This window comes from Helicoverpa armigera, chromosome 13, assembly GCF_030705265.1.
Source record: "Helicoverpa armigera isolate CAAS_96S chromosome 13, ASM3070526v1, whole genome shotgun sequence".
Classification (NCBI taxonomy): Eukaryota; Metazoa; Arthropoda; class Insecta; order Lepidoptera; family Noctuidae; genus Helicoverpa; species Helicoverpa armigera.
This window is the reverse complement of record NC_087132.1, coordinates 3,442,512-3,467,773: the sequence shown is the minus strand read 5'-3', so window position 1 is coordinate 3,467,773 and position 25,262 is coordinate 3,442,512. Positions and strand designations below refer to the sequence as shown.

General features: G+C 34.5%; 2 protein-coding genes and 1 long non-coding RNA gene across 3 annotated transcripts in view; 2 read left to right on the top strand and 1 right to left on the bottom strand.

Moving 5' to 3' along the window:
• LOC110384399 (uncharacterized) overlaps positions 1 to 25,262 on the bottom strand; it is a 137,045-nt gene that overhangs the window by 21,406 nt on the left and 90,377 nt on the right. Inside the window, exons 5-6 of the mRNA XM_064037689.1 lie at positions 14,333 to 14,452; positions 12,661 to 12,805 (exon numbers count right to left, since the gene is read on the bottom strand). Of these exons, the coding sequence (XP_063893759.1) occupies positions 12,661 to 12,805; positions 14,333 to 14,452 (265 nt within the window). The remainder of the gene's footprint in view (positions 1 to 12,660; positions 12,806 to 14,332; positions 14,453 to 25,262) is intronic.
• LOC110384398 (facilitated trehalose transporter Tret1) overlaps positions 22,340 to 25,262 on the top strand; it is a 28,203-nt gene continuing 25,280 nt past the window's right edge. The window contains exon 1 of the mRNA XM_021345676.3: positions 22,340 to 22,515. Coding sequence (XP_021201351.3) covers positions 22,443 to 22,515 — 73 coding nt within the window. The 5' untranslated portion in view covers positions 22,340 to 22,442. The remainder of the gene's footprint in view (positions 22,516 to 25,262) is intronic.
• On the top strand, positions 23,172 to 23,809 carry LOC135117703 (uncharacterized). Its single transcript, XR_010277074.1, has 2 exons — positions 23,172 to 23,254; positions 23,644 to 23,809. It is a non-coding gene; the product is annotated as an uncharacterized LOC135117703 (long non-coding RNA).

The window sequence follows — 25,262 nt, the reverse complement described above, 5'->3', positions numbered from 1 at the left end:
AAATCATTAAAAATTGTCAATGATAAATCCAGATACGATAGAATTATTTCGGAGTTCAGAACAAGGATACGTTTGCAAATTCATGAAAAAGCGAAATAAAATTTTTCAATCAACATTCCGTGATTAAAAGTTTCGTTAATCTGCAAAGCTTTCTCTTACAGAGGTACACGTATTCGGTACTGGGTCAATTAAAACGAAAAATTAAATTGTATAAGCAAATTGTCGAATAGGAATAATTTGGTGGAACCCGCCTCTTAACGGGACGTTAAACCACTGTAGGCCCGTTCCGTTTTCAGCTATTGTCGGTCTTTGTTGAACACTCCCCATTCGTTAACTACCCAAGCTAATAAAATATAGCTTTAAAATTATGGGAGCATGTAAAACAGAAGTAGTGGTCCAGTGCTAAGTTCTAAATTACAATTTGTTTGCAGGAAACCGTTGTACACGCAACGCAATTTATTTCATGGAATCATTGTATGGATCAGTTTAATTAGTTTCCTTTATTCGTATATTCACCAATTCTTTGGTATATGTATGTCTCAACATCTGCATTGTATCTGCAAACCATTGATCTTTACAAACGGCCATATATTCTCTGTTCGAGAATCTCCTTTGTTCAACAGCGCTACAGTGCAAAAGACAATGAACTAACCAAGTAGATACCTCAAAAATTAATAAAACTCAGCTTCGCGTTCCCAAAATTAGTCTAAATATTAATCAGGGTAAGATAGTTGACATAATTCAAGTTAATTAGTTGTGTCATGTGCCAAATACAAGGGCGGTTGTAATTATGTAACGTACCTAATATCATTCACTCACACATGTGTGATGTGTCTCGGTCCTTAACATGGAGGAAGGAAAGGTGAGTGGAGATGCTATAAGGCAGGTAGGTCAGGCGCCTCCTTGTAGCAACGTACGGTAGGCGTGATCGAAACAACCAGTAACTAAAACTAAGAAGGCATTCAGGTTTCTTAAATTATCAAATGAAAACCAATCTATCTAAGATTCGTATTGATGACTTCCGAAGAAGGTGTACGAGGGCGGAGGTGGTAACGTTCCTCGTCCCTCGAACATTCGAATTTTGACGCGCAACTTTCTTAGAAGATTTTGCGTTATGACATCTTCGCTAGTCATTTAGTTCTCCATGTTCCTTTCACGTATACGTCATAATGCTTGTTTTGTAGATGACAGCGTTGTTTGTCTGTCAAGGGTGACATGTTATTCGCCTTTGCTTATTGATATGGAATCTTATAATTGTTATAGGTGTTATTATATCTATTGTGATTTTGTTTGTTTGAATGTCGTTTATAAAAGATGGTTTACGGAATGTACCTATAGAAGTTAGACCAAAGTTAAAAAGGAGGTTAGTATTTCGTTGTTTAATGTTAGGTTTTAAAACAGAAGACGGTGTTTAAGAGTATTCAAATCTCGTTTTAAGTAATAATATAACTCTTTATTTTTCTCATCACAAAGTTACCTTAAAAACTAAACACAGTTGCTTACAGTATGGATATGAACGTAACATTGTGAGAGACTGGTGCCTATGGTAGGTATGTAAATACCTGTATTACAGGTCACCAGGCCTCTCCCCGGTGCTAGCATCCAATTTATACAATATTTGTTACATGGCAAGCAGGATGGTAACGAAGAGTGATAAAGCATTAATACTAATACCTATTTAAAAAAGTGAAACAAAAATTAAGGTTTTGTGAAGCACATGAGTGACATGAATAGTGGTTTGACTATGTTGATAATAATGTATGTATGAATAAATGAATAAAATGGCGTGTAAGCCGAGAGCAAGTCTACGTATGTATGTATGTATGCATATGTATGTGTGAATAGAGTGAGGATGTGTGTATTTATGTATATGTATGTGTGAATGGAGTGAAGATGTGTGTATGTATGTATATGTATGTGTGAATAGAATGAAGATGTGTGTGTATGTATATGTATGTGTGAATAAAGTGAAGATGTGTTTGTATGCTAGCGTGGGTTATGTCAAAAAAATCATTACATTTAAATGGAAAGATTAAGTATGAATCATTAGGCAGGCAATTAGGGGAAAATGAGCTATTTAGGAGGGGCTAAAATATTTTCGGTATCCGTATAGCTTAACGTTTTTAGATAGGTGCTTACAGATATTTTACACTTTGCCCTGGGAAGAGGATATAGGTTTAGGGTTAAATTAAGTTTATTATATAGGTAGGAGCCAAGAAAACAGAAAAAATTCTGCGCGTGTGAGGAGCGGAATCTAGTAGTTGGACAGACCTTATTTTTCCGCCGTTTGTTAGAGTTTAAGTTTGGGTCAAACTGCAATTGGGCATGTTTCCTAAGAATGGTATGTAAAATAAAGGATTGCCTAACAGACAGGATGTCCCATTCTTTATAAAGTTCATGAGACGGAAAACGGAAAGGAAGTCCAAAAGCGACCTTGAGAATGGCACGCTGGGCCCTTTCTACTTCTATAAGATAGGATTTACTGGCACCGCCCCACGAGGTTATGCAGTAATCTATGACTGATTGACACAGAGCATAATAAACCATCTTGATAGTTCGTCGGTCGGCAATGTTTCTGAGATTCCTGAATATATATATAAGCTTCCGCATTCTGGCAACAAGTATATCCAAGTGCCGTTTGAAGGTTAGGGTCTGATCAACTGTAACGCCTAGATATTTTATTTCATCTGTTCTTAAGAGAGATCGGCATGAGCTCAAACAGTGATAGTCTGTACAATCATGTGCAATTATCTTAAGAGAGGCATGGGGAAGGAGGTTCAGTCTGTGCGCAAATGCGATGAATTTGGTTTTGTTGACGTTTAAGGTTAGGATGTTACTTTGGAGCCATCTATAGACAATGTTGAAGCCAGACTGTGCAGAGTTAAACACTTGTTCCCAACTGTCGTTACTAAAAAAAAGAGCCGTATCATCTGCATATGAAAAAATGCTTCCTTTATCAAGAGTAAGTTGGCATAAGTCGTTTATATACGCCAGGAACAGGGTAGGACCCAGAATGCTACCCTGGGGAACGCCATATTCGACAGGCAGCTCATCACTTAACCAACTGCCAATCTTTACTCGCTGTTTTCTGTCGGATAAATAGTCCTCAAGCAGTCTCAATGGTATCCCTCTAATACCTAGCCTCTCTAATTTAGTCACGAGGTGCGGGATAGATACTGTATCGAAAGCTTTGGCTAGGTCTAGGAAGATAACAATACACTTCTTTCTGTCATCAAGATTAGTAATGACCGCATTCACCAACTCATGAACAGGATCACTTGCAGATTTACCACGACGGAAGCCAAATTGTGACGAAGAAATCAATTTATTAGACTCCAAAAAGTTTACTAGTTTTTGGTTTATCAAACGCTCCAAAATCTTCGACAGCGAGGGTAGAATTGAGATAGGCCTGAAATTATCGACACAGTCTCTATCTCCCATCTTATGAATTGGTTTAATAACAGCTGTTTTAAAAGCATTTGGGAAGGTACCAGTCGACATAGCTAAGTTACATATGTGGGTCAACGGTCCAACAAGAGTATTTGCATACCGCTTAATTACTTTACCAGAGACCCTGTCATCTCCAGCAGCACAGTTACCCTTCAGTCCCACTATCAGATTCAAAATGTCTCGCTCATCAGCGGGCAACATAACAAATGAATTGACAGGAGGACTAGAGGGCAAGTCATTTACTAACGGAGCATTTGAGTTGGCTAGCTGTGAAGCCAATCTACTACCCACAGTCACAAAAAAGCTGTTAATTTTATTGATGTCATCTTGGGGGTCGCTAGAGGAAAGAAGACAATGCGAGTGATCTATCACAGTTTTATTATAACTGATGGTTTTCACTACATCCCACAGTTGCTTAATATTACCCCTCGATCTTTCTATCTCATGCCTCTCGTAAGCCCTTTTTACTTTCTTAAGAAGAGAACTGCAGAAGTTCCGATATCGTTTGCAGGTGATTTTAAGGGCCTCGTTATCAGGATGACGTTTCAGCTTCTTAAAGAGATTATCCCTATTCTTCATGCAGCGAAGAAGTCCTTTTGAGATCCATGGCTTACTGATACGTTGCCTTCTTGGGGTATGGGTGATACTGGAGCAGTCTTTTATGGCATTTGAAAGAGAGTTAGTTAGCATGTTAGTTGCTAGATTAGCATCATCACATTCCATTATATTTTGGAGATTAATATTTTGCATAGTTTTATCCAGTCGCTCAAAGTCAATTATGAATGTGTCTCTGCTTATATAATTCTCCTTAGAATCTAAAGAGCAGGTTAGGCCTACACTCTGGTGGTCAGTAATGGAAGAATTGAATATTAAACACGTCGTTTTTAGCCTTGTTTTAATCATCAAGTGATCGAGACAAGTACGTCCGCGAGTTGGTTCAGTATGGCCTGATAGTATAGAATGACTGGCTAGTACGTTTAGGTAATCACACGACCGAATATCAGAAAAGCCGGAGGCGATATCTATGTTTTTATCTCCACATAAGTATATTTTTAGGGTTCCGTACCTCAAAAGGAAAAAACGGAACCCTTATAGGATCACTTTGTTGTCCGTCTGTCTGTCTGTCTGTCTGTCTGTCTGTCTGTCTGTCAAGACCCTTTATCTCAAGAACGCGTGGACGTATCAAGCTGAAATTCACATGAAATACTCAGGTCTATTGTCTCTTTAAGCTGTGAAAATGTCAAACTTCTAAGCCAAGCCAATCAAAAGATACAGCCGATTATGTCGATATTTTCAACAAATTTTCGACACTCGCAAAGGAATCAAAACCTACAGGGTACTTCCCGTAAACTCAGAGTCTTGAAATTTGGCATGAAGCATTATCATATAGTGCAAATATAGGAAAAATTGCGAATATCTCATTTTTTTAGTTATATAATATAAAAAAAAGATTTTAATAAAATGAAACTTACTACCTTATTTCTCATGAACGAATAAAGGTATCTAATTGAAATTTATACCAAATATCTAGGTCTATTGTCCCTTTAAGCAGTGAAAAAATCAAACTTCTAAGTTAACGCGATCAAAAGATACAGCAGTTATACCGACACCTTAGACGAATTTCCGTCACACGCTAGGGAATCAAAACCTACAAGGTACTTCCCGTGAACTCAGAATCTTGAAATTCGGCACGAAGCAACGTTATATAGTACAGATAAAGGAAAAATTGCGAAATTGATAAATTTGAATTTACATAAAATATTAAAATATTATTTTTGCTTACATGACATAAAATATTTTTAAATAATTATAAACTTACTACCTACCCTTTTTTACATGAGTGCGTAGAGATATTAAAGTTGAAATTCATATCAAACACTTCTTAAATATAATTGCCTTTTAAATTGTGAAAAATTTTAAATCATTCAAAGGTCATTGGGCACCTTAGTATGGAAACCATACCCACGGCGGATACGAACGAAATATAGCACAGTATAATGATAAAGGCTCTGATTTACTATGGCATTAGTCGCATCAATGTGAACCATGGGAATCTAGAGAAAATCAGGTGTAAACATCAAATATTTTCCTCATTTCAATGGGGAATTTAAACGACCAAGTTTGACGGATTTGAAAAATCATTTCTTTTAAAGTGAAAGAGTATACGCGCCGTTTATTTCCATTGTCATCAGGTCAGGATCTGATGATGGAAATCCTGAGAAATCGAGGGCAACTATCAGAAATTGAAGGCATTCATAGGATTAAAACTTGATTCTCAGATGTATGTCTGGTGATACTATCAAACAGTGAAGGTTTAGAGCTTACCTGATGATGGAGACGTGAGAAAGTCGAGAGAACTCCTCAACGGTATGTTTAGTAACGTCGTGTTTGGGCTTATATTATTCGTATTGACGAGGACTTTTCACAAAAGTTAAAAATAAAAACTTTTTACAAAAAAAAAAAAAAACAACTTCTAAAAACAACAAGAAAACTGTTTATATGCATCGGTCTAGATCTCGGTGGTTAAATAAATATAGATGCATTCTTTAGACACCGACTTCTAGACCGATGCACCTATCATCTTTTTAATTTCTTTCTTGCTTTTATTTTCTTGTTGCTTTTTTATATGTTTGAAGTTGGATTTGTTTGTAAAATGCTACAAAATAAAATAAAGCCGACTTTATAAAACAAAGAAAGGGACAGAATTACACTTTTGTCAAGGCTTTAGAAACGTAAAGCCAGCAGCCCCGAATCCTACTCTCGAGCAGTCGTTGTTACAATTCGACAGTTACAAGTCGTCAGGCAGTTTCGAACAAAACCTGAAACTGGGGCTCATTAGGTGATTAATCCCTCAAAAATAAAAGATCCCATTAGTACTGAATTCTCATCACCTAAAATAAAATAAGCTCCAACACGGTTACGTTATAAATTGTAAAGGAGTTCCCATAACTATATCTGATCTTTGATATCGATCCCACAATGGCAGTCAAACTTATCTATGTGGAAAGTCTTCACCAATACGAATAAAATAAGCCCAAACACGTGGTAGTTGCAACATACCGTTCAGGAGTTCCCTCGAATCTCTGTAGTCTCCATTATCAAATCAGCTAAAAACCTTCACTGTTTACCAGTATCCTCAAAAATACACTCACATGTCTGGTTTTGACTCGATACGTGCCTACAATATTCAAGAGTTGCCCTCGATTTCTCAGGGTTTCCAGATCCTCATCAGATCCTGGTCATCCGAATTGACATCCTCCTTCTTTATGAAAAGTCTTTAACAATAAAAACTAGCATTGCAACCTGTACAATCCTCTGAAACTGCTTGTCTTTTATATTTTTCAAACGATCCTGGACATTCGTCTCCATGGAATTTTGATAAAATATTTATATTCAAAGAAACGTCATACCATTCTCCACGATTTAAAACTACTTTGATTCATGTCCGCCACTTTTTACAAAATGGGTCAGATATGCCCAATGACCTTAATTAGCTATTTTCAATCAGATTTCTGAATGATGACTACAAAATGTTGTATATAAATAACTTTAATAAAATAACTTTTACAAGGTACTGGCCTACTATTTTAGTTATATTATAAAATAAAAAATATTAACTATTTTGGTCTCACAAAATAATCATAACTATGATTGTTCTAAACTGAACGGTTGGCGCGAGACTCACTTTTTATCTATACAGGATTTGTACGGAACCCTCGGTGCGCGAGTCCGACTCGCACTTGGCCAGTTTATTTTGTAAGTCTTTAATTTTGATAAAAGCTGATCAAGCGAAGTAATGAAACCCGTCAGGTTACTTTGACTAGGTGGCCGGTAAATGCCAATAATGCATGTTTCCGAGTTTAATTTTAATAAAAGACAGTTTGCATCAATTAATGGGGGTTCTTCAAAATTGACTTTAAGATTTTTATTAACATATATAACAACTCCCTCATTTTGCGTTTTATGCAAGGTTGTCGAAGCGTAATTGTAGTTCTTTAGGGAAGGTATGGTTTTTGTTCTAGGAAGCCAACATTCAGACAATATCAGAACATCCCAGGATACATTAGACCTTTGAAGAAGTGTGATTAGGTTTGGCATATTACAGTTAATGCTCCGGATGTTCTGTGAAAATAGGTTAAACGCTCGTTTTCCATTTGCCACATACTTTTCAGCATCCTCTATATCACAGCTTATGGCCCTAGCCACCCGAAAGCAATCCAAGTCAGAGTTTATATGTTCAATATTTTGCATTGTCTTATTTTAAATTAAAATAAATAAGTATAAATATTTGGTATATATAAGTGGTTATAACTACGGTACCTACCAGTATTAATTTCTAAGTAAATAGAAACAAAACATTCAGTTTGATTCTGACAATTGTTCCTAGTATAATTCACATTGTATTTAACATAAAAGCTCAAAACTCGATCTTCAAATTGGTTCCACATAACATCACTCTATTTTCCTAACTAAACTGTTTATTTCTGAGTAAGGGTTCGCTGTCTGACTCTAGACAGTTTGTCATAGAATTATTTCTAAATTATCCAAAAGCGAACTATTTCAAACAGGTCTCCAGTCCCAAATAAATATTATATCTACCTTTGGCTATGAACAGAGAATATTAAAAATTTGGATTAATCTACTAAGCTTAGCTAGTTACTATGAATCCTTTATTGTTGCAATAAACTGTAATCTAAGCGAACCTTATTTGAAGATACATTTTTTAACCAAGCAACAGTTTTATAGAGAAGCTACAGAAATATTATATCTTTCAAAAGAGTCTTTGAAGCTTAAATTATTACGTAAGTAAGCTCTTTTCTAAAGTTCTTTCATTTTATGCTGGTGAGGGCAATTTTTATTTTTTTATTTGTCGCCGTAAAATTTATTTTGTCACATTTACTGCTTATATTTTCAATAAAATATTTTTATTAGTTTCGTCTATTTGGAATGTGTTTTGCTAGGAGAAAAATAGCACCTCAGAGACAGTTTACGTCTACTTAACATGCAAGTAAGAAGTTGTCCTATTTTCTATTCAATGTTTAAGTTTAATAAAGTTCTAACAAATTGACATAGTATCAATTTAATAGAAAATTATTGAACAAAAAGTACAAAAAAAAAATCTAAACCACCCCTTGCGAAGCGGGAACGAGTGATTAAATAAAAACACCACATTAATAAGTAATCTTCTAAGGTTAAACACACATCAACTCAATACATTCAAAATCACAAACAGCAACTTTAGACCAAAATGAATTGCTGATTCTCAACACGAACAGTATCTAACTGTCTAAACTAATTTAACTTTCGACTCTCTGAGTGTGTCTTTGTATTTTAATCGAACAACCACCTCGTACGCACGCTCGTGTTCCGAAAATGCACTTCGATTCGACTGATCTAATCAATGCTTTCGGAAAATGGCTCGGAATAGTTCGGCTATTTTCGGCAAGTTTCGGAACGTACTAAATATAGCGTATGCTTAATGCCTTGCATGTTCAGGGACTGAAAATGGGCTTTGATTTTTCTTATTTTGGAGTTTTAAGTTCAGGTAAAGTGGTCAGATATTTGCTCGAATAACCAATTCTTAAAAATTAGGAAATAACCTCAAACAGGTGATGTAAACAATTATTATAAAGTATGTCCTAAGGACAGACATCTAGACTATATTAAATGAATCGACCGATACTTAATAAAAAAATACCAAATTCCTAGACCATCATAAGTAGTCTATTTTAGACATACCAGTGTCCTTTGAACCCACTTTTATGTAAGTTTTATACATTATATTGTATCAGTATTTCATTGTCCACATACTTAAGATCTGAAATTTTATCAGTGGGATGATAAGTTGTTTATTGTTGCCCAAAATAATGTGGAATAAGATAAATAGACAGCTTTTAACCCTTTTCCTAGACAACACCATCTTGGAATTTATGACGTCCTGATACTCAGAAGTATGACGTATATATTATAAGTTAGCCGAGATTTTGTAAAGTGGAATGTTTTTTTTTTCATTTTAAGCAGTATGTAGTGGGATGGTAAATAATGTGACGGATGTGTGACTATAATAATATGGTCTTTCTATTCATTTATTTGTAAAGACGTAGGAGATGCAGCTATATTTGGAAAATGTTCACCGACCTTTTGAATTGGCGTGGGAAGTGAAGTTCAAACTAGCTGATGCATCAATCCACATGTCTACCAATTAATGTAAGAGTCCTTCATTATTTGTCTTTATACTTATAGAGTGGACTTTTATTTGAGGCTGGCGTTAAAATAGCTCAAAATCCTTCAGTATTTCCAACTTTACACAAAGTACAAACTTTTAAAAGCCCAAGAGAATTTTGTAAGTAAATATTTCGTTCAATAACATTATTATCTCCATTACTTGGTCAACGTGGGCACCGATGCGAGGAATTGGGTCATTTCTAGTTAAGCTTAGATCGGCTAAAGTAACAACAGTTAATTTTCTCGTTACCTTGCTACGGTTAGCTAACTGTGATTCCATTTATACGAAAATTTGTTCACCGAGTAAGCGAGACGTTAATAATATTGTGTATCCCTTTGTAGTTGGATTCTCATAGCGAATTTACCAAAGGATCTGATACTCGATCATACTCGCTTTTAGTTCAGTATGATTGCTAAATTGGGACAGTCGTCATTGATACACTAATTAGAGAGATGTGTGTGAGTCTCGTCTTTTCTAGATAATCTATTGATAGCCCTGTAGCGTTTCAACTAGGAATTAAAAATATGATAATCATGTGATTGTCTTAAAAGATGAGATGAATTAAAGGTTAAATATTGAAACAAATTCGTATTCACTTTGCTAGAATTGCTAGAATTTTGAGTCTTCACACAATTTTTACAAAAATATAAAGTATTATTTATAAAATAGGTAGTTCAATGAAGGCGGTTAGTACCTTGCATCTAGTCTACATTGAAGCTGGAAGCAGGTGATTGCTCGATAGCAAATATAATTAGTTTCATCACAGAAGCCCTCAAACGTTCTATCAAAGGCGCTTTTACGTAAATCAATACATTAAGTTACCACGCTACTTGGTAAAGCAATACTAGTATTCAAGTTCTCCTTATATGTAAATATGCTTCAATAGATAGACAATCAAGCAAGTTTGTAAACTTGTTGGTTTGCAAATAAGAGTTTAAAAATCAAAATGACAGAATGTGTGTTTAATTAGAGCATAAGTTAAGCATAGAATAAGTTACTTCTAGACGTAAAGAAGTTATTTAAAATGAAGTAAATAACATAGCTAATATTTAGTGACATAAGCAGCAGGAATTATCTTTGTATTGTATAAATTTATGATCTAAAACTGCTCCTGTATATTAAAATTGCACAATAAAAATATTCAATCCATTGAAACGTATATCCGTGAATATTAACCATATTGAATGAGTCTATTAATAGCATATCCATCAAAATTTCAGGTAACAAGACGAGACGGTCCAATTCGAAATAACACAATCAAAGAAGCTACCTCAAGAATAAATTACTAAAAATAGAACTACAGTTCTTTAAGATTTAATCTTTAGAAATGAAAATCAATCGATAGGGTTTTAATTAAAATTTCGTAGTAGAAAATTGGAAGGTAAGGTAGAATATTATTGGCTGTGATTTATTTTTAGAGGTCATTGATAATGAAACAATATCTCTTTACAATAGAATATTGGACTTTAACGAAAGAGGTAGGTTTGGTTAAGTTTGATTAATTTTTGAAGGGGACCCTGTTTCAAGTGAGAGGATTTAATTTAATTACCTTGTATATATATGTACCTATATAATTCTGAAGTATGAAATGGAAAATAATTGATATCTTAAAGACTGGCGGTTAAAATTATATATAGCATGTCTGTTTCCTACATAAATATTACCCTGACATCACGAACTCGTAAATAGCTGTCTGTCTTTCAAGCTAAAACCGATTTAAAAGAAAATTAATACAAAGTCAAGAACCTGAGGAAGGAATTAGGCTATTCGTTACCCGATTGATGGAGTTGGTCTCCCAATCATTGGTGAAACCGCGGGCAACAGCTCAGTAATTGTTTGTTCATGAATACTTTTTTGATGCAATAAATAGGTGCTACTGATTCAAGAAAAAGGTGTTTACTGTATCTACATACCTAACTCAGTACACGTCGGCATAAAATTACCATAATTCCCCAAGGTATGGTAGGGAGAAATCGCTGAGCGCAAAGCTAGTTAGCAGTGGTTACCATTCTTACGTATTTATTTAGTTTTTTTCACAGAACAGAATCTTTTTTGTTTGTTTATCTGATTTTTCACACTTGCGGATTTTCCTCTCGGAAAACCTGCTACTGGGAAAAGGCCTGGAAATTGTTCATTAATGATGATTCACTGATATGTATTTTTGAATGTCTACGTAGTAGGTAGGTATATACTATTTTCAAGAAAAAAAGTTATGTGCAGAATAAAGCCGATTTTTCATAAATTCATTTTATTCGTCTCACAAAAGTTCAATCTTTCACAGAACACGAGTCCAGTCAGTTTTCTGAGAATTTCGTCCGATATTCATATTTTCTCCAATAATGCACACATAAGCAATAAGATTTCGGTTTGTGACAGATGTTGAAAATTTGGTGATATGTCACACTTTGTGCCCAAAATTGCATTCGTAAGTATAATAAAATAAGCTATTGATGATGAAGGTAAATTTACAAAGCGTAAACGATAATTTTTATCATCTATACTGATATTATAAAGAGGAAAACTTTGTTTGTTTGTTTGGTTTTAATGGATAAACTCGAAAACTACTGGACAGATTTTAACTATTCTTTCACCATTAGAAAGCTATATTAACTGCAAGTAACATAGGCTATATTTTATACCGGTGCGGGCAGTAGCTCCCACGGGATGCGGATGAAACTGCGGGAAAACGGCTAGTTATATATAAAGTCGTCCGTTATTGAAAACAATTATAAAAAAAATAACAGATACTACCTTCCCCGCGTAGTAATTTACGACAGCAAATGACCAGCTAGGTGTTTAAAATTAATTAAAGAGCCGTATAGTGTATCCAAATTAAATGTTTGTATTTATCACCACGCTTATGTCAAACTCTCAACCGACTATAAAGACAATAATTTACACCCCTATTGTTATCGCATGCATCTTAACCAACTAAATTATTCACGGTCCATTGCTTATTACAAAGGCGACCTCTAGAGACTTACTGGTTTCTGGCAGGCGATGTATAGAGTACACGACTGCTTCGTGCACCTCTGGGAGACTGACCGGAGTGGTTCGTATCCTCTCCTCTTCAGCACTCTTTTCTAAACTTTGCAGGTATATGGAGTAGACGCTTGCTGTACACCGAATCTGAACAAAAACATTGTAAGATTAGAAATTATATTGCATACCTTTCATAGTTTGGGACTTAAAACTATGGAGTAGGCTCAGAACTATTTTACAGAAGGCAGAGCCTTGTACTTTAGATTAGATTATTCTTTATTTTCATCAAGAAAATTAACAACACAGGAAATTACAATACACCAAGAAGAGACAAATGTACTTTTTCACTCATAAGAGTGCCTGTAGTTTAGACAAATGGTGGAAATGAAAAAAGTTAGCATCATTTTCCAAACCACCATTGGAAATAATAATATCATTCGTCTGTCCTGATCTCAATTTTTATTAAGGTGAAAACATTCAAAATGTACTTACTATATTGGAATCGTAAGATAAAAAGTAAAGTCACCATATCAGTCAAGTCACAAGCCAAAAATAGAAGTAGCACACTTCTTATAAACAAAAGCACATCGGTATTTTCTCCTCATCTTTTTCTGCCGCACTCAGAACAAATTACATGTTACCTACTTGAGTATCAAGTCTGTATTGCAAACAAAACACCCAAGAGGTGTTATTTCCCAGAGTAGGCAATGCTTCATAACCACCCTTGTGTTGCACTAAAATACTCGCTTATTTATGGCTGAAAACTATAGGGGAACTGCCTGATATACTGGTTTTCGAATTTACAGCTTAAGCTGAAGTTTTCTTGGATTAAAGTTAAACTGCGAACATCTATGCGGCTTCAGAGTAATCTTTTAAACAATTTTGCTACATTCATACTTTACTGTTTTTTGTTAACTAATTTCAAGAGGCATTACAATGATAGCCTCAAATTATTTTGGGTTGGATATTGAAGTTGTAGCTAAATAATCTAAATTGATTGAAGTTTGATTACAGAAAGAGCAGAAATTAGTAATAGAACTAAATACTTAATATATATTTACCTAATATTTATCTACCTTTTCTTGGGTTAGTCAGACAACCTCATTCTTCATTAATCATAATAGCTATTTCAGTCAAAACAATCACAAAATAATCGACTGAATCATAGGCCTAAGGGGATTGTTACTAATTGTTGTATTCATAAATAATTTCACATAACAATTTAGCCGTTCAATCGATTGTTCTATTTCAGTAAATAAGGCAAAACAATCAAATGGAATATTGAATCGATAACAGAAATAAAGTAATTATAACTTTGCCTAAACTTTGATTTGAAAGTCAGAGTAACAACCCAACTGGTCGAGATTTGTTCAATTGTTCAGGGTTCATTTTGTAGCCTGAACTAGTGCCTACAATACCTCAATAACTATATTTTATCACAGCTAACAGGTTTTATATTCTTCAAGTAAAAACTGCAATTCAATTACTAAAATTGGTACGAATAATATCAGAATAAAAAGCTACGTACTAAGTACTTGACTATCAGTAAATCACGACATAACGAATCAGATTTACATTTCATTGCTTCCAAATTATGTTCCTCGGACTTTCGACAACATGAATTAAGTCGTAAGATTTTATTTCTTTTTTATGGCTGTAATAAAAACTGCTCACCTTAATTTTTCCTCTGACGAAATGGTGTTTTTGTACGACGAACTGTATGGTGCTGTAGGCTGTCATGGGGCCGCCGACTGTTTCGCCATCCACGCGATGTAGGACATGCTGACTCAACGCCTGAGAAGATAAAATTACCAGGTGTTAAGTCAAGCTCGCGTGACAGCCAAGATAAGGAACGCCGACACGACCCGGAAAACTTTCAGCTTAACGCTCAGTAGAACCAATATGGGTCGTTACTTAACCTCCCAATAAAGAAATGGAAAAATGTTTGAGTTTAATTCCGAAGAAAGCTTCCGTCTTTTGGTTTATGTTATTGCTGTTTTAATGGTTTTAAAACACACAGTAGTTGCACAATGAATTATGACGAAGTTAAAAGTACTTCACGAAATTATTTCTGCAATGACTATTGTTTTTCAAGATATTGAATAGTTTTCAACAACTTTAAAAAAATTATTAAGCCGCATTTGAACTGCATCTACCGTAAAATACATAAGTTTTTTTTATGGTACGTTCACTGTAAACATTAATATTAAATTACAAGTAAAGGGCAAAATCTCGATCCTCAAACCAATAGACGGTCATTCACAATTCATAACTCTTACTTAGGCAAAGTGTCTCTTTGATTGACGAATGTTACTCTAAGCCTGTACAGGGTGAAACAACTTCCAGTAAATAAGCAAGTAAGTGAATAATAAAATAGCATTTTATTCCGTCTCAAACAACTATCTAGTAATTTATTCATGAGACATTATGGAGTGTTTCAAAGCGAGATTACTTAGAACTGTGACGTCACTAAACACTATTTATGTTTCCGTTGACTAACATTGAACAAATTGAGCACTTGGCTGCTATCATTGTTAACGCCAACTAATTTATTGAAGAAAGATAGTAACTTTGGAGGGGCTATTTTCTATTTTAGGGCTTTTCTACCTGAATAACAATTCGTCAATTGTGTAAGTAGGTAGTTCTGAGTTACGATACTGGAATAAATTGTTCATTGTTATATCATTAAAATGTATACTTACAATGTTTGATAAAAAATACACGGCATGTGGCTTAAGATCATTGTATCCTGTATCGGTTTCGTACAAAACAAGCAAAAACGAAAATCTAATTTCACCTAATCTAAAAAATTACCGGGAAATGTAGGCCGGTCTATCATTACGCCGGTATTCGTGCCAGTAAATGGTTAAAATTAATTTACCGCCCAGACCTTCGTCCGCTATCTATCTAATGAACCTCCAACTTAACCGCTGGATGAAACTAATTACTAATCAATACCCTTTTCAACGAGGCCTCCAGACACCTAATCTAATAAAATAAACAGAATATGTTTATCCTTCCAATGTGTTGATTACGGTAGCGTAACTTAATTTCGATTGCTGAAAATCTATCATCACGGTAAAGCTTAGCTGCCTAAAAAGCTTGTTGGCGAAAAAAAAAAACAAAGTTGGAATAAAATACGCAGTCCCGTCAGAATAGCAAAAACGGTTTACTACCAACCTAATCGGAATAAAAATGGATATTTACAGTAATTTTTATATTTTATTGGTCCATTTTATTCGAGAAAAACGAAATCAAACCGCTGCGCAATAATATCGTCTAAACGGTTTTGTACTGCCATAATCGTTGGCCACGCGTAAAACGCGTCCAAGAGATAGGACGCCATCTATCACGTTAGGACAATAAAAAACCGGCCTAAAACTGCCTATTCGGAATATCAAACACTCCCTTTAAGTCTGTGACGTTCCAAATCACCTTTTTCGGGGATAATACCAAGAATTATAGGTGTATTTATAGTCCGATTATGTTAAAGTCAACAGTACAGCTATATTTATCGAATGTAGTATCGTTTCTGCCGGTTTTACGATTTCGACGAGTGAATCGTCCTTGTAGAATAAAATATTGCGGGTACATGAGTTTACGAGTAATTTGAATTCCCTGGGTGTTTTCAGCGTTTTCTATTCATGTATTTTGTTTTAGTAAATAGGGAATTTGTAAATTTTTTGTTGTAAGTGGATTTGTATGCAGATGAATGATAAATCAGATCAGAGATTACTAAAATAATAATAATTGTAAAAGTGATTTGCATACTTATTTATATTTTAAGATCATTCATTAAATCCATCAATGATATCAACTTCCTCTATTTGTTTGGTTACGCCATTGGTAATGCTGTACATAAATCACAGATATCTCGACTTTACAACTGCCTACTTTTCCCTTTTCGTGATTTTACATTCTAAAAAAGCAATTGCAAATTTTCACGTATCAAACATGAAATAAATTACGGCTGTCTGAAACAACTGTAGATTACGTCTCGCCCGCACGTTGGCTCAGTGAACCAGACCACCCCTCCCAACGACCTTCCCCCAATTCCTTCCTTCCTACTAATTTCATGAGCTCATCAGAAATACTAAGCAGTCACACCAGTCATTAATTATTTAACAAGCTCTTCAGCAAAGTGAGTAAAATATAATTTTAATTGAAGCCAGGTTTCAACTTTCCCCTCTCAAAACGTCTTTTGCAAAAGTTGAGTATAATTAAAATTTTAAGATCAATTCGAATTCGCTCTAGCACTCGCTTCATCGAAGTTTTTGACGTATCAAAATGTCAAGAAATCAAATCAAAAATTGTAATTTCAATTTACGTTTCCAGGATTTGAAATTGAAAGGTTTGTGAATAGTTTTTTTAACGGCGGAATTGATTCATAGAAATGTCATTAAAGGTAAAGTAGAAGTACCTATATTTTCGAAGAATTCTTTCTCCTTTTGCTGCTGTTCATATTTGCGTACTGAACACATTGTAAAGCAATGCCTGTAGTGGTCATATTCAGTGAACTGGCAAGTGGATTACTGACCGCACACCTAGAAAGGACTTTTGAATAACGAAATCCTGTTGAATGCTAACGAACCCAAGGTTATTTCAATCGAAATTAATCAAAATTTCCGTCATTATTTTAACGGGCACGTGACGTAGGTATTTGGAAATAGCTGGCAGTTTCCCGTGGATTTTTCCCACGTTTCGAGGAAATTAAAGTTCCACGCGTAGTTATCAAATATGACACTCCCAAATAAAGATGCTTTCCATTGATCAAATTATTTTCAAAATCGGTTGATCATATCCAGAGATTTTCCTCTACAACTACCACAATCTGTTAATTGAGACAAAAGCTTTTTTTAATATTGTTAAACATTTACTTACATTTTGTGCAAAGCCTATTTGTTTGTACTACTTTTTCGCAAAAAATACACTGTCACGAAGAAGAAAGAATGAGTGAAGGCCGAAAATGTTCACACGAGAATTCCTTGAATAAACCCCTTTAGTCACCTTCCACGACAGTTACGAAAAGAAATAGGGTCTATTGGGCGTCCTCATAAATCGCTGCAATTTACTACTGTGACTTACTAAAGGTACGAGACTCAACTGAAGGTATATTATTTACACAAAATATCCTACCAATTTCCTACCTTTGAAAAATTACCTCAACACTGATAAATACATTGACGGCTTAGCAAGTTTCGAATATTCGGGACCTCCTCGTTTAAGTTGGGAGGGAAACAGACTGTGATGAATGAGAACATCAATTGGCTTTGACTTTTATTCGCATAGATTAATTAATAACCAGAACTTAGTCGTACATCTTTGTTAAAGGGATGGATAACCGATGAGTTTTATTTTAATTGAGATTGATGGGATACCGATAGTTTATTAATTTGAGATTTCGGATAAGTAATTGTTGGGCCAATTTCCGTTCATAATGATATCCTTGTACCTCAATTAGAATATAGATTTTTTATAAAATGCTGATTAATTGTGAAGTATATGCTTACTTGGAACCACATAAACGTTTTTCTTGCTGAAAATCTTTATTACCCTTTGAAACGCTTGAAAACTATGAAAATCTGTAAACTGTTAAAACAATGATTAAATTCTAGTGAAAATGGCGTTTTAAGTTGAAAAATATAATTGTAAGAAGAATCAGAGTTTTAATTAATATAATTCATGTATTATAAGTCTTTTAAGTTTATGTGATTATCGCTTTGGCTCTAGTGATAATGGAAATAAAATTCGGATGTAAACAAAAAATATAAATTAACGTTATTATGAGGATAATCGACGTATAAAGTAAAATTGCTGCGTAAGTACGTAACTGCGTACGTAACTGCGTAGTATTGCGACATTTTCAAGAATAACCCTTATGCCCAAAAATGTTCAATCAATATTCAACCTCCTTCACGGTTCCATATAAATAAGAAAATAGTTTTATATTATTCTTGTTGGTTTTCAATGATTCACGATTTTTTATTGTAATAATTTGTAAACTCATGTCTGATATGAAAAGATGAAAGAAAAATCTTTAAAGTTCTTCTGAAGTACTTACGAATAGCCAAAAGTTTCAATTTTAAATGTCAAATATGTTTCTATTCACTTCTAACAGAACTATAACAATTTTCAATCTCATCGGACGAGAGAAACAAGTTGTTCGCCAACTTACAGTTCCGATGGTCGCTTTTCCGAAGTTTTGATAAAGTTCTTTGTTATTTCTTATGATTAGCACTAACAATGATGGCCAGTGATAGAAGCGGGCGTTCCGAAGCAATTACAGTAATTGATTTACCTTCATAATGGCTACTTAATGTTGTTTGATAAGCAAACTTCGAGCGTGTTTGGCAACTTGCGCCGATGAGACTATGAGGCTGATCGCGTGGCCTTGAAGTTACAGGTTGTTTATTTTTGAATAGACTTTTGACGAATTTTGTATGATGGTGTGCTGTTTTCTTTTATCCAGGAAGGTATGAAGCCTATTGCAATGATTTTCCTGCATGTCGCAATAAATCCAATGAGTTATTTTGTTGGTATTTTTAAGTCACAGGTTTTTCTTGAATTCCGGGTTTGTATTGCGTTTCTATTTCTATTTTCTCTCCATTTGTGTGCAGATTTCATACATTCTTTCAGTGTCAAATAGCTCGTTTATTGAGGCAAAGTATAGGCTACTTTTATATAGGTTCGTGGAGTACTCACGGGTAGCTGGTAAAACCGCTGGTGGAAGCTAGTAAATATTAAAATTGACACTGCACTCAGCAAGTGTGGTTCTGTTTATATTATCCAGCTCTATTATATACTCTTCCGTAGTAAAACATATAAGTATGTCGGTATTAATAATAATGCGAATGCAAATATTGATAGGGAAAACAAACGACACTGTGTTATATTAGGTGGTGAAAAACAAACTCATATTGTTATCAGAGGTTTTTTTAAATCTTTTGTGTAATTTACACAATAGACAGGTGTGATGATGATTTTTCTTTTTTATGGTTATTTGTCTCTTTTAAACTTAGTATTTTTAGGTTGCTGGATAGCGGGTTTTGTATGAAAACAAGTGAACGGATAACAAACGCAGCGTTACCGCACCGCTGCCGCATAGCAACCGCGCCGACACGAAACATCCAATTTAGTAACTTATTTTAGTAGGATCAATATGGTTGGGAAAAAGGCTCGGAGGATGATGATTTTAGTAGGATCTAAGGACGTTGTAGTTCTTATCATAATTAATATTTTAGACAACTTTTATTTATACCTCGTATTTCAAAGTTGGTGAAAAATAAAATAATATTTCGCACAACCCGGAATAAACAATAAGATTGGCAATGTCGCAATTGAATAAACATTTTATATTTATTTACAAGCTAAACCAATAAAACTTAGATATCAACTGTTTGTTGAAACCTAAATTTTGTCTAAAACTGAATAAATAGGAGTACATAAACACACACGACGTTATATTAATACAATAAAAATATGCAATTCCAAAGTACGAAAAGAATTCCATTCATTAAGAACTTACTCGAATTTGAATTTTTTTAATAATGTTTATATTTTTTCCGAAAGTATTCGCGCTAGTAACTAATTGTTGGGTGATCGAAAACTAATACTTGATCACTCGGCTGTTTAGCTCATATAAAGGTTTGAGTGAATTTAGCAAAATTCACGCACAATTCAATTTAAATTTTAAAGCAGTATTAGGTGACCAATTTCCCTATGGTACATATTGTAGTGTATTCAAAATATTATAACGTTAAAGTTTTACTTTAACTTGTACTATTAAAAAATTGCCGCAAATCACGTGATTAATTTGGGGATAAGTGCAAAATTTTGCGCACGACAGCTGAAAATATAAAAGTATTAAATTCTACAAACAACACTAAGACTGTGTAAACTCGTTATGTACACTTTGATAATGCTAGTATGGTAAATAGTAACAACACCTATTATCTACGATAGTAATTAACTTGTAAAGGTCGGGTGGCAATTTAAACAAGCTGACGTAGAATCTCATTGATGTATATCTATCTATTCAGATGTTCTTTTTATCGGCATGGCTTAGCATAGCATAAAAAACTTTCGTTTTTATAAAACGATAAAAAAATAACACGACTTACACGTGGATTTTTTATATGGAATTTTGATTTTTCATATTTTTTTATTCGATAATATACAATTACATACAGGAACCTGTATAAAGACACATTTTTACAAGAAAAAAATATTTTATATGATGGTAGTCATACCCATTACAGTTAATTAAACAAGTTTTGGAAATTCTGAAGAAGGTACATAAATAATTTTGAAACAGGAAAACATAAAATATATTGTATATAATGTAAACCAAAATTACTCAAATATATGAATAATCCTTAGCTAAATCTTAGTTATTAGTAAACTAAATTGAATATATGCAAGGGCAACTTGTGGTGAGTGTTACGAAAATTTTGATGTTTCAGAAATGTCGAGGAATTTCAGACTCTTAGTGAATTTAGTCACAGGGATGACGGTGGCATGAGTATACAAACTACTTCACGAGTAAATGTCGTGGCATTTGAAAGGTTACAGATTTATAGAAGTTATTTTCATTTACTTTTCTTGCATACTTTCTGAAAAATGTACATTTGAAATAATCAACTAGGTATATATCTTAGTGAACTAGCTATTAAAATATCATGAATTGCATTTAAAAGTCTGAATAGCTGAATAAAAATCGTTTTAAAAATATTACCTATCGCAAAATCCAATTAAAGAAAATATACCGCTAAAACTTTCCTTAAAGGCAACCTGAATCCGAAGTTTACATGAATTTTCCAGGTCAACCAAAGCGATTCATATCTAAGTGAGAGATTTACATAATGTGGGATAAAGGAGTTACGTAAATAAAACCCCTTTGATATTATGAGACGTTTAACTACGACCCAATTTAAGGAAAAAACATTTTTGAAATCGCATGAATTTGTTTGTAAAAATGATTTATTTCCAGCACATAATATACCTAATATTAAAACGTACTAATGATTTGATCCGCATATTTTATGAATAATTTTTAAAAGCTATTTCAACACGTTTTATTTTTTAAACATAATATTTAAGGTTGAAATATTTGTTCGATAATTTTGGTCGCTACGTTATTTGAAAGAGGTAATTGTATTAAATAGGGTTGTTATAGCATATTACCTGATGAACAATTTTGCATTTTACATACTCGTGATTAGCTGAATATTTTTACTGTATAAATTACGTATTTCTAAGCAGACAGACGCACATTTTTATGTGTTCACCTGGGGATTTTTTTTCCATACTCCGATCTAACGTAGCCCATACTCAGCGCAAATAGTGTAGCTTCCGTAACAGAACTATTCGATTCAAACAATCAATCAAATCTTTCCTCTTTGCTAGTAGGTATATTAGTATAGATTAGGATTTACTTAGTATCTCCAGACTGAAGGGTTTCCTTAACAGGCATAGATGAATTTGGATTATCTATCAATCGAAACTGATTAATCACACTTGAGACGTATTTTATTTGAGGAATCTGCGCCACAATTTTAGGCTCAGAGGCGGCACACAATTTTTTTATTTTTGTAAAGAAATTGTAAAATTCCAATTTATTATTTCAGTTACATTTTGAACAGCCCTGATTTACAGTTCTTTACTATAAATGTCCCGTTATCAGATTACATCTTCAGTGTTTGTTGAAAATGTAACAACAGTAAGATCCGATAGCGTCTGATATTCCGTAGTTACCGGTAACGACGATATAATTCGCTTGTTAACCATGGCAGTGGAAGTTGATAGTGTTTGTGGCAAAAAAGGCAGTGCCTTTATGCAATGGTTGGTGGCAATGCTAGGTAATTTTTTATATATTTTAAATAATTTTCTAAGATTTTGAAATTATTTTTAATTCAATTTAGTTTAATATTGACTCTTTAGAGGTCCAGAGTGATTTATGCATATTCTGTCTATCTTAGATGCACGACAATGCACAGTATCAATTGCAATCTTCGATGAATGATAATCACATCTTGTAATATTTATAGGGTGCTATTTAAACAGGCTTCTTTTTAATAGGGAAATAATAAGTGTAGCCACAAAATTATTTATTAGACACATCATTAAACTTCTAATTTTATAACTAAGCAACAAGGAAATGACATAGCCTCTAATAAACTAATTCGTCTTTTTTACAACGCCATCTACTAGAAAGCTACAATAAAAGATCATCAATTATTGTAACTTGTCCTTCTTATTTATACATTGTCATCTAATTTACTAACTCGGCCTCATTTTTCCACAAACGAGCAAAGAAAAACGAGATCAACGTTTTTCTTGGCTCGTTTTTTTTTTGATGGTAGAATTTAATTTGGATTCATTTTATTTAGCATATTGCCATTTATAACCTTCAATTAAAAAACATTGTATTAAAAATTGAAGTTAGTGACGAAAACGAATCGCTTCAAAACCGACTCCACGTAGTCTTGTCTGCCCTACCTCTAGAGTGCAATGAGGGTTTTTGAAATTTTTTCTGCCGACAGGCGGCGCTTCGTATGCGTCAGGTCCAAACAGCTGTCAAATAGTATGGAATTGTAGGTGCCGAACTTATTCATCATCATCATCTGCCTAGCCTTTTCCCAACTATGTTGGGGTCGGCTTCCAGTCTAACCGGATGCAGCTGAGTACCAGGGTTTTACAAGGAGCGACTGCCTATCTGACCTCCTCAACCCAGTTACCTGGGCAACCCGATACCCCTTGGTAAGACTGGTTGTCAGACTTTCTGGCTTCTGACTACCCGTAACGACTACCAAAGATGTTTAAATGGCAGCCGGGACCTACAGTTTATCGTGCCATCCGAAACACGGAAGAACTCATTATGACAAGATGGTCACCCATCCACGGACCGACCGCGCCAAGCGTTGCTTAACCTTATGATCGATCGATCCGCGCGGCTTTGACTTAGCCACGAGCTCTTCAGGTGAGAGGTGCCGAACTTATTGTTTATTGAAATTCTGTTATATTGGAAGTGTTATTGATTTTATTATGGACTACGGTCAGAATAAGGTTTCCGAACTAAAAATTGAGCTAAGAGAGAGGGTGCAAAAGTCACTGGTACTAAGGAAAAGCTTGTTGAAAAATTTGTTAACACAATATGATTTAGTTTTTTTTATTTACTCAACCGCAATAGTAAAACAATAATGCAGTGCTTTAATTATAAAATAAAAAAAACACTAAAATCGTTCACTATTCATAGTAAAGATAAGCACTTTGACAGTTACCTGGACCTGACGACTCGGTGCTGCCACCTGGTGAACGCCATTTTTGAAAACCCTCATTCAAAACCGCGTAGGTGCGGAGGGGCGAGGCGGCCTGCGAGCTGAGGCGCAGGTAGTTTTAGCGGTCGCCGCCGCGGCTGAGGCTGGCCGGCGGAGCCGGCCAGCAAGCCGAAGCTGCGGTGGTGAGCGTGAAAACCATCTGCGACGATAAGCTCGCATGGGACCGCCGGAGCCCCGCAGCGCCGGAGCCGTGACAGAAGCCATGCTTGCTGCATGTTGCATGCTTACTTCCATGTGTTATATTTTAAACAAAAAACGCAGTAGGTACGAGTTAAAAAATTAGAAGCTAAATAAATATTTTTATGATGTCACTTAATAGTATTTAAGAAGTTTACTGTTAGAATGCATGCTACAAATTTAGATGCAAAAAAATAACCATCATGCTGAGTTGTATTTAGAGTGGAAGATAACTCGTGGCTAAGATAGTATTATTTAGATGCTCGACGCTTTATTAATTGTGGCTGACTTAGTAATTTAGAAGGCAACATACATTTTTGGGGGCGAATAATGATATTAAAAAGAAGCCTGTTTAATTAGCACCCTTTTTAATATCATTATTCGCCTGCGCACCTGCGCCTCAGCTCGCAGGCCGCCTCGCCCCTCCGCGCCTACGCGGTTTTGAATTGCACTCTAGGGGTAGGGCAGACAAGACTACGTGGAGTCGGTTTGGCTGCGATTCGTTTTCGTCACTAACTTCAATTTTTAATACAATGTTTTTTAATTGAAGGTTATATATGGGAATATGCTAAATAAAATGAATCCAAATTAAATTCCACCATCAAAAAAAAACGAGCCAAGAAAAACGTTGATCTCGTTTTTCTTGGCTCGTTTTTGGAAAAATGAGGCCGAGTTAGTAAATCAGATAATTATGTATAAATAAGAAGGACAAGTTACAATAATTGATGATCTTTTATTGAAGCTTTCTATTAGTTGGCGTTGTAAAAAAGATGAATTAGTTTATTAGAGGCCATGTCATTTCCCCGTTGCTTAGTTATAAAATTAGAAGTTTAATCATGTGTCCAATAAATAATTTTGTGGCTACACTTATAATTTCCCATATTTATATTGGGTTGTATTTAGGCGCGAATTTTTTTTATTTTGATAAAAGTTTTTATTATACCTCTCAGCTTGTACACTAAATAGGTATTATTCACAAGTTGACAAGCTAACACAAAGTCGTGACAACTGTCAATACAGGACCAGCATTAGCTCAAATCAGTGTCGTCCAATTAGGCAACCATTCTGTAGTGTCATGTCACAGCTAACTT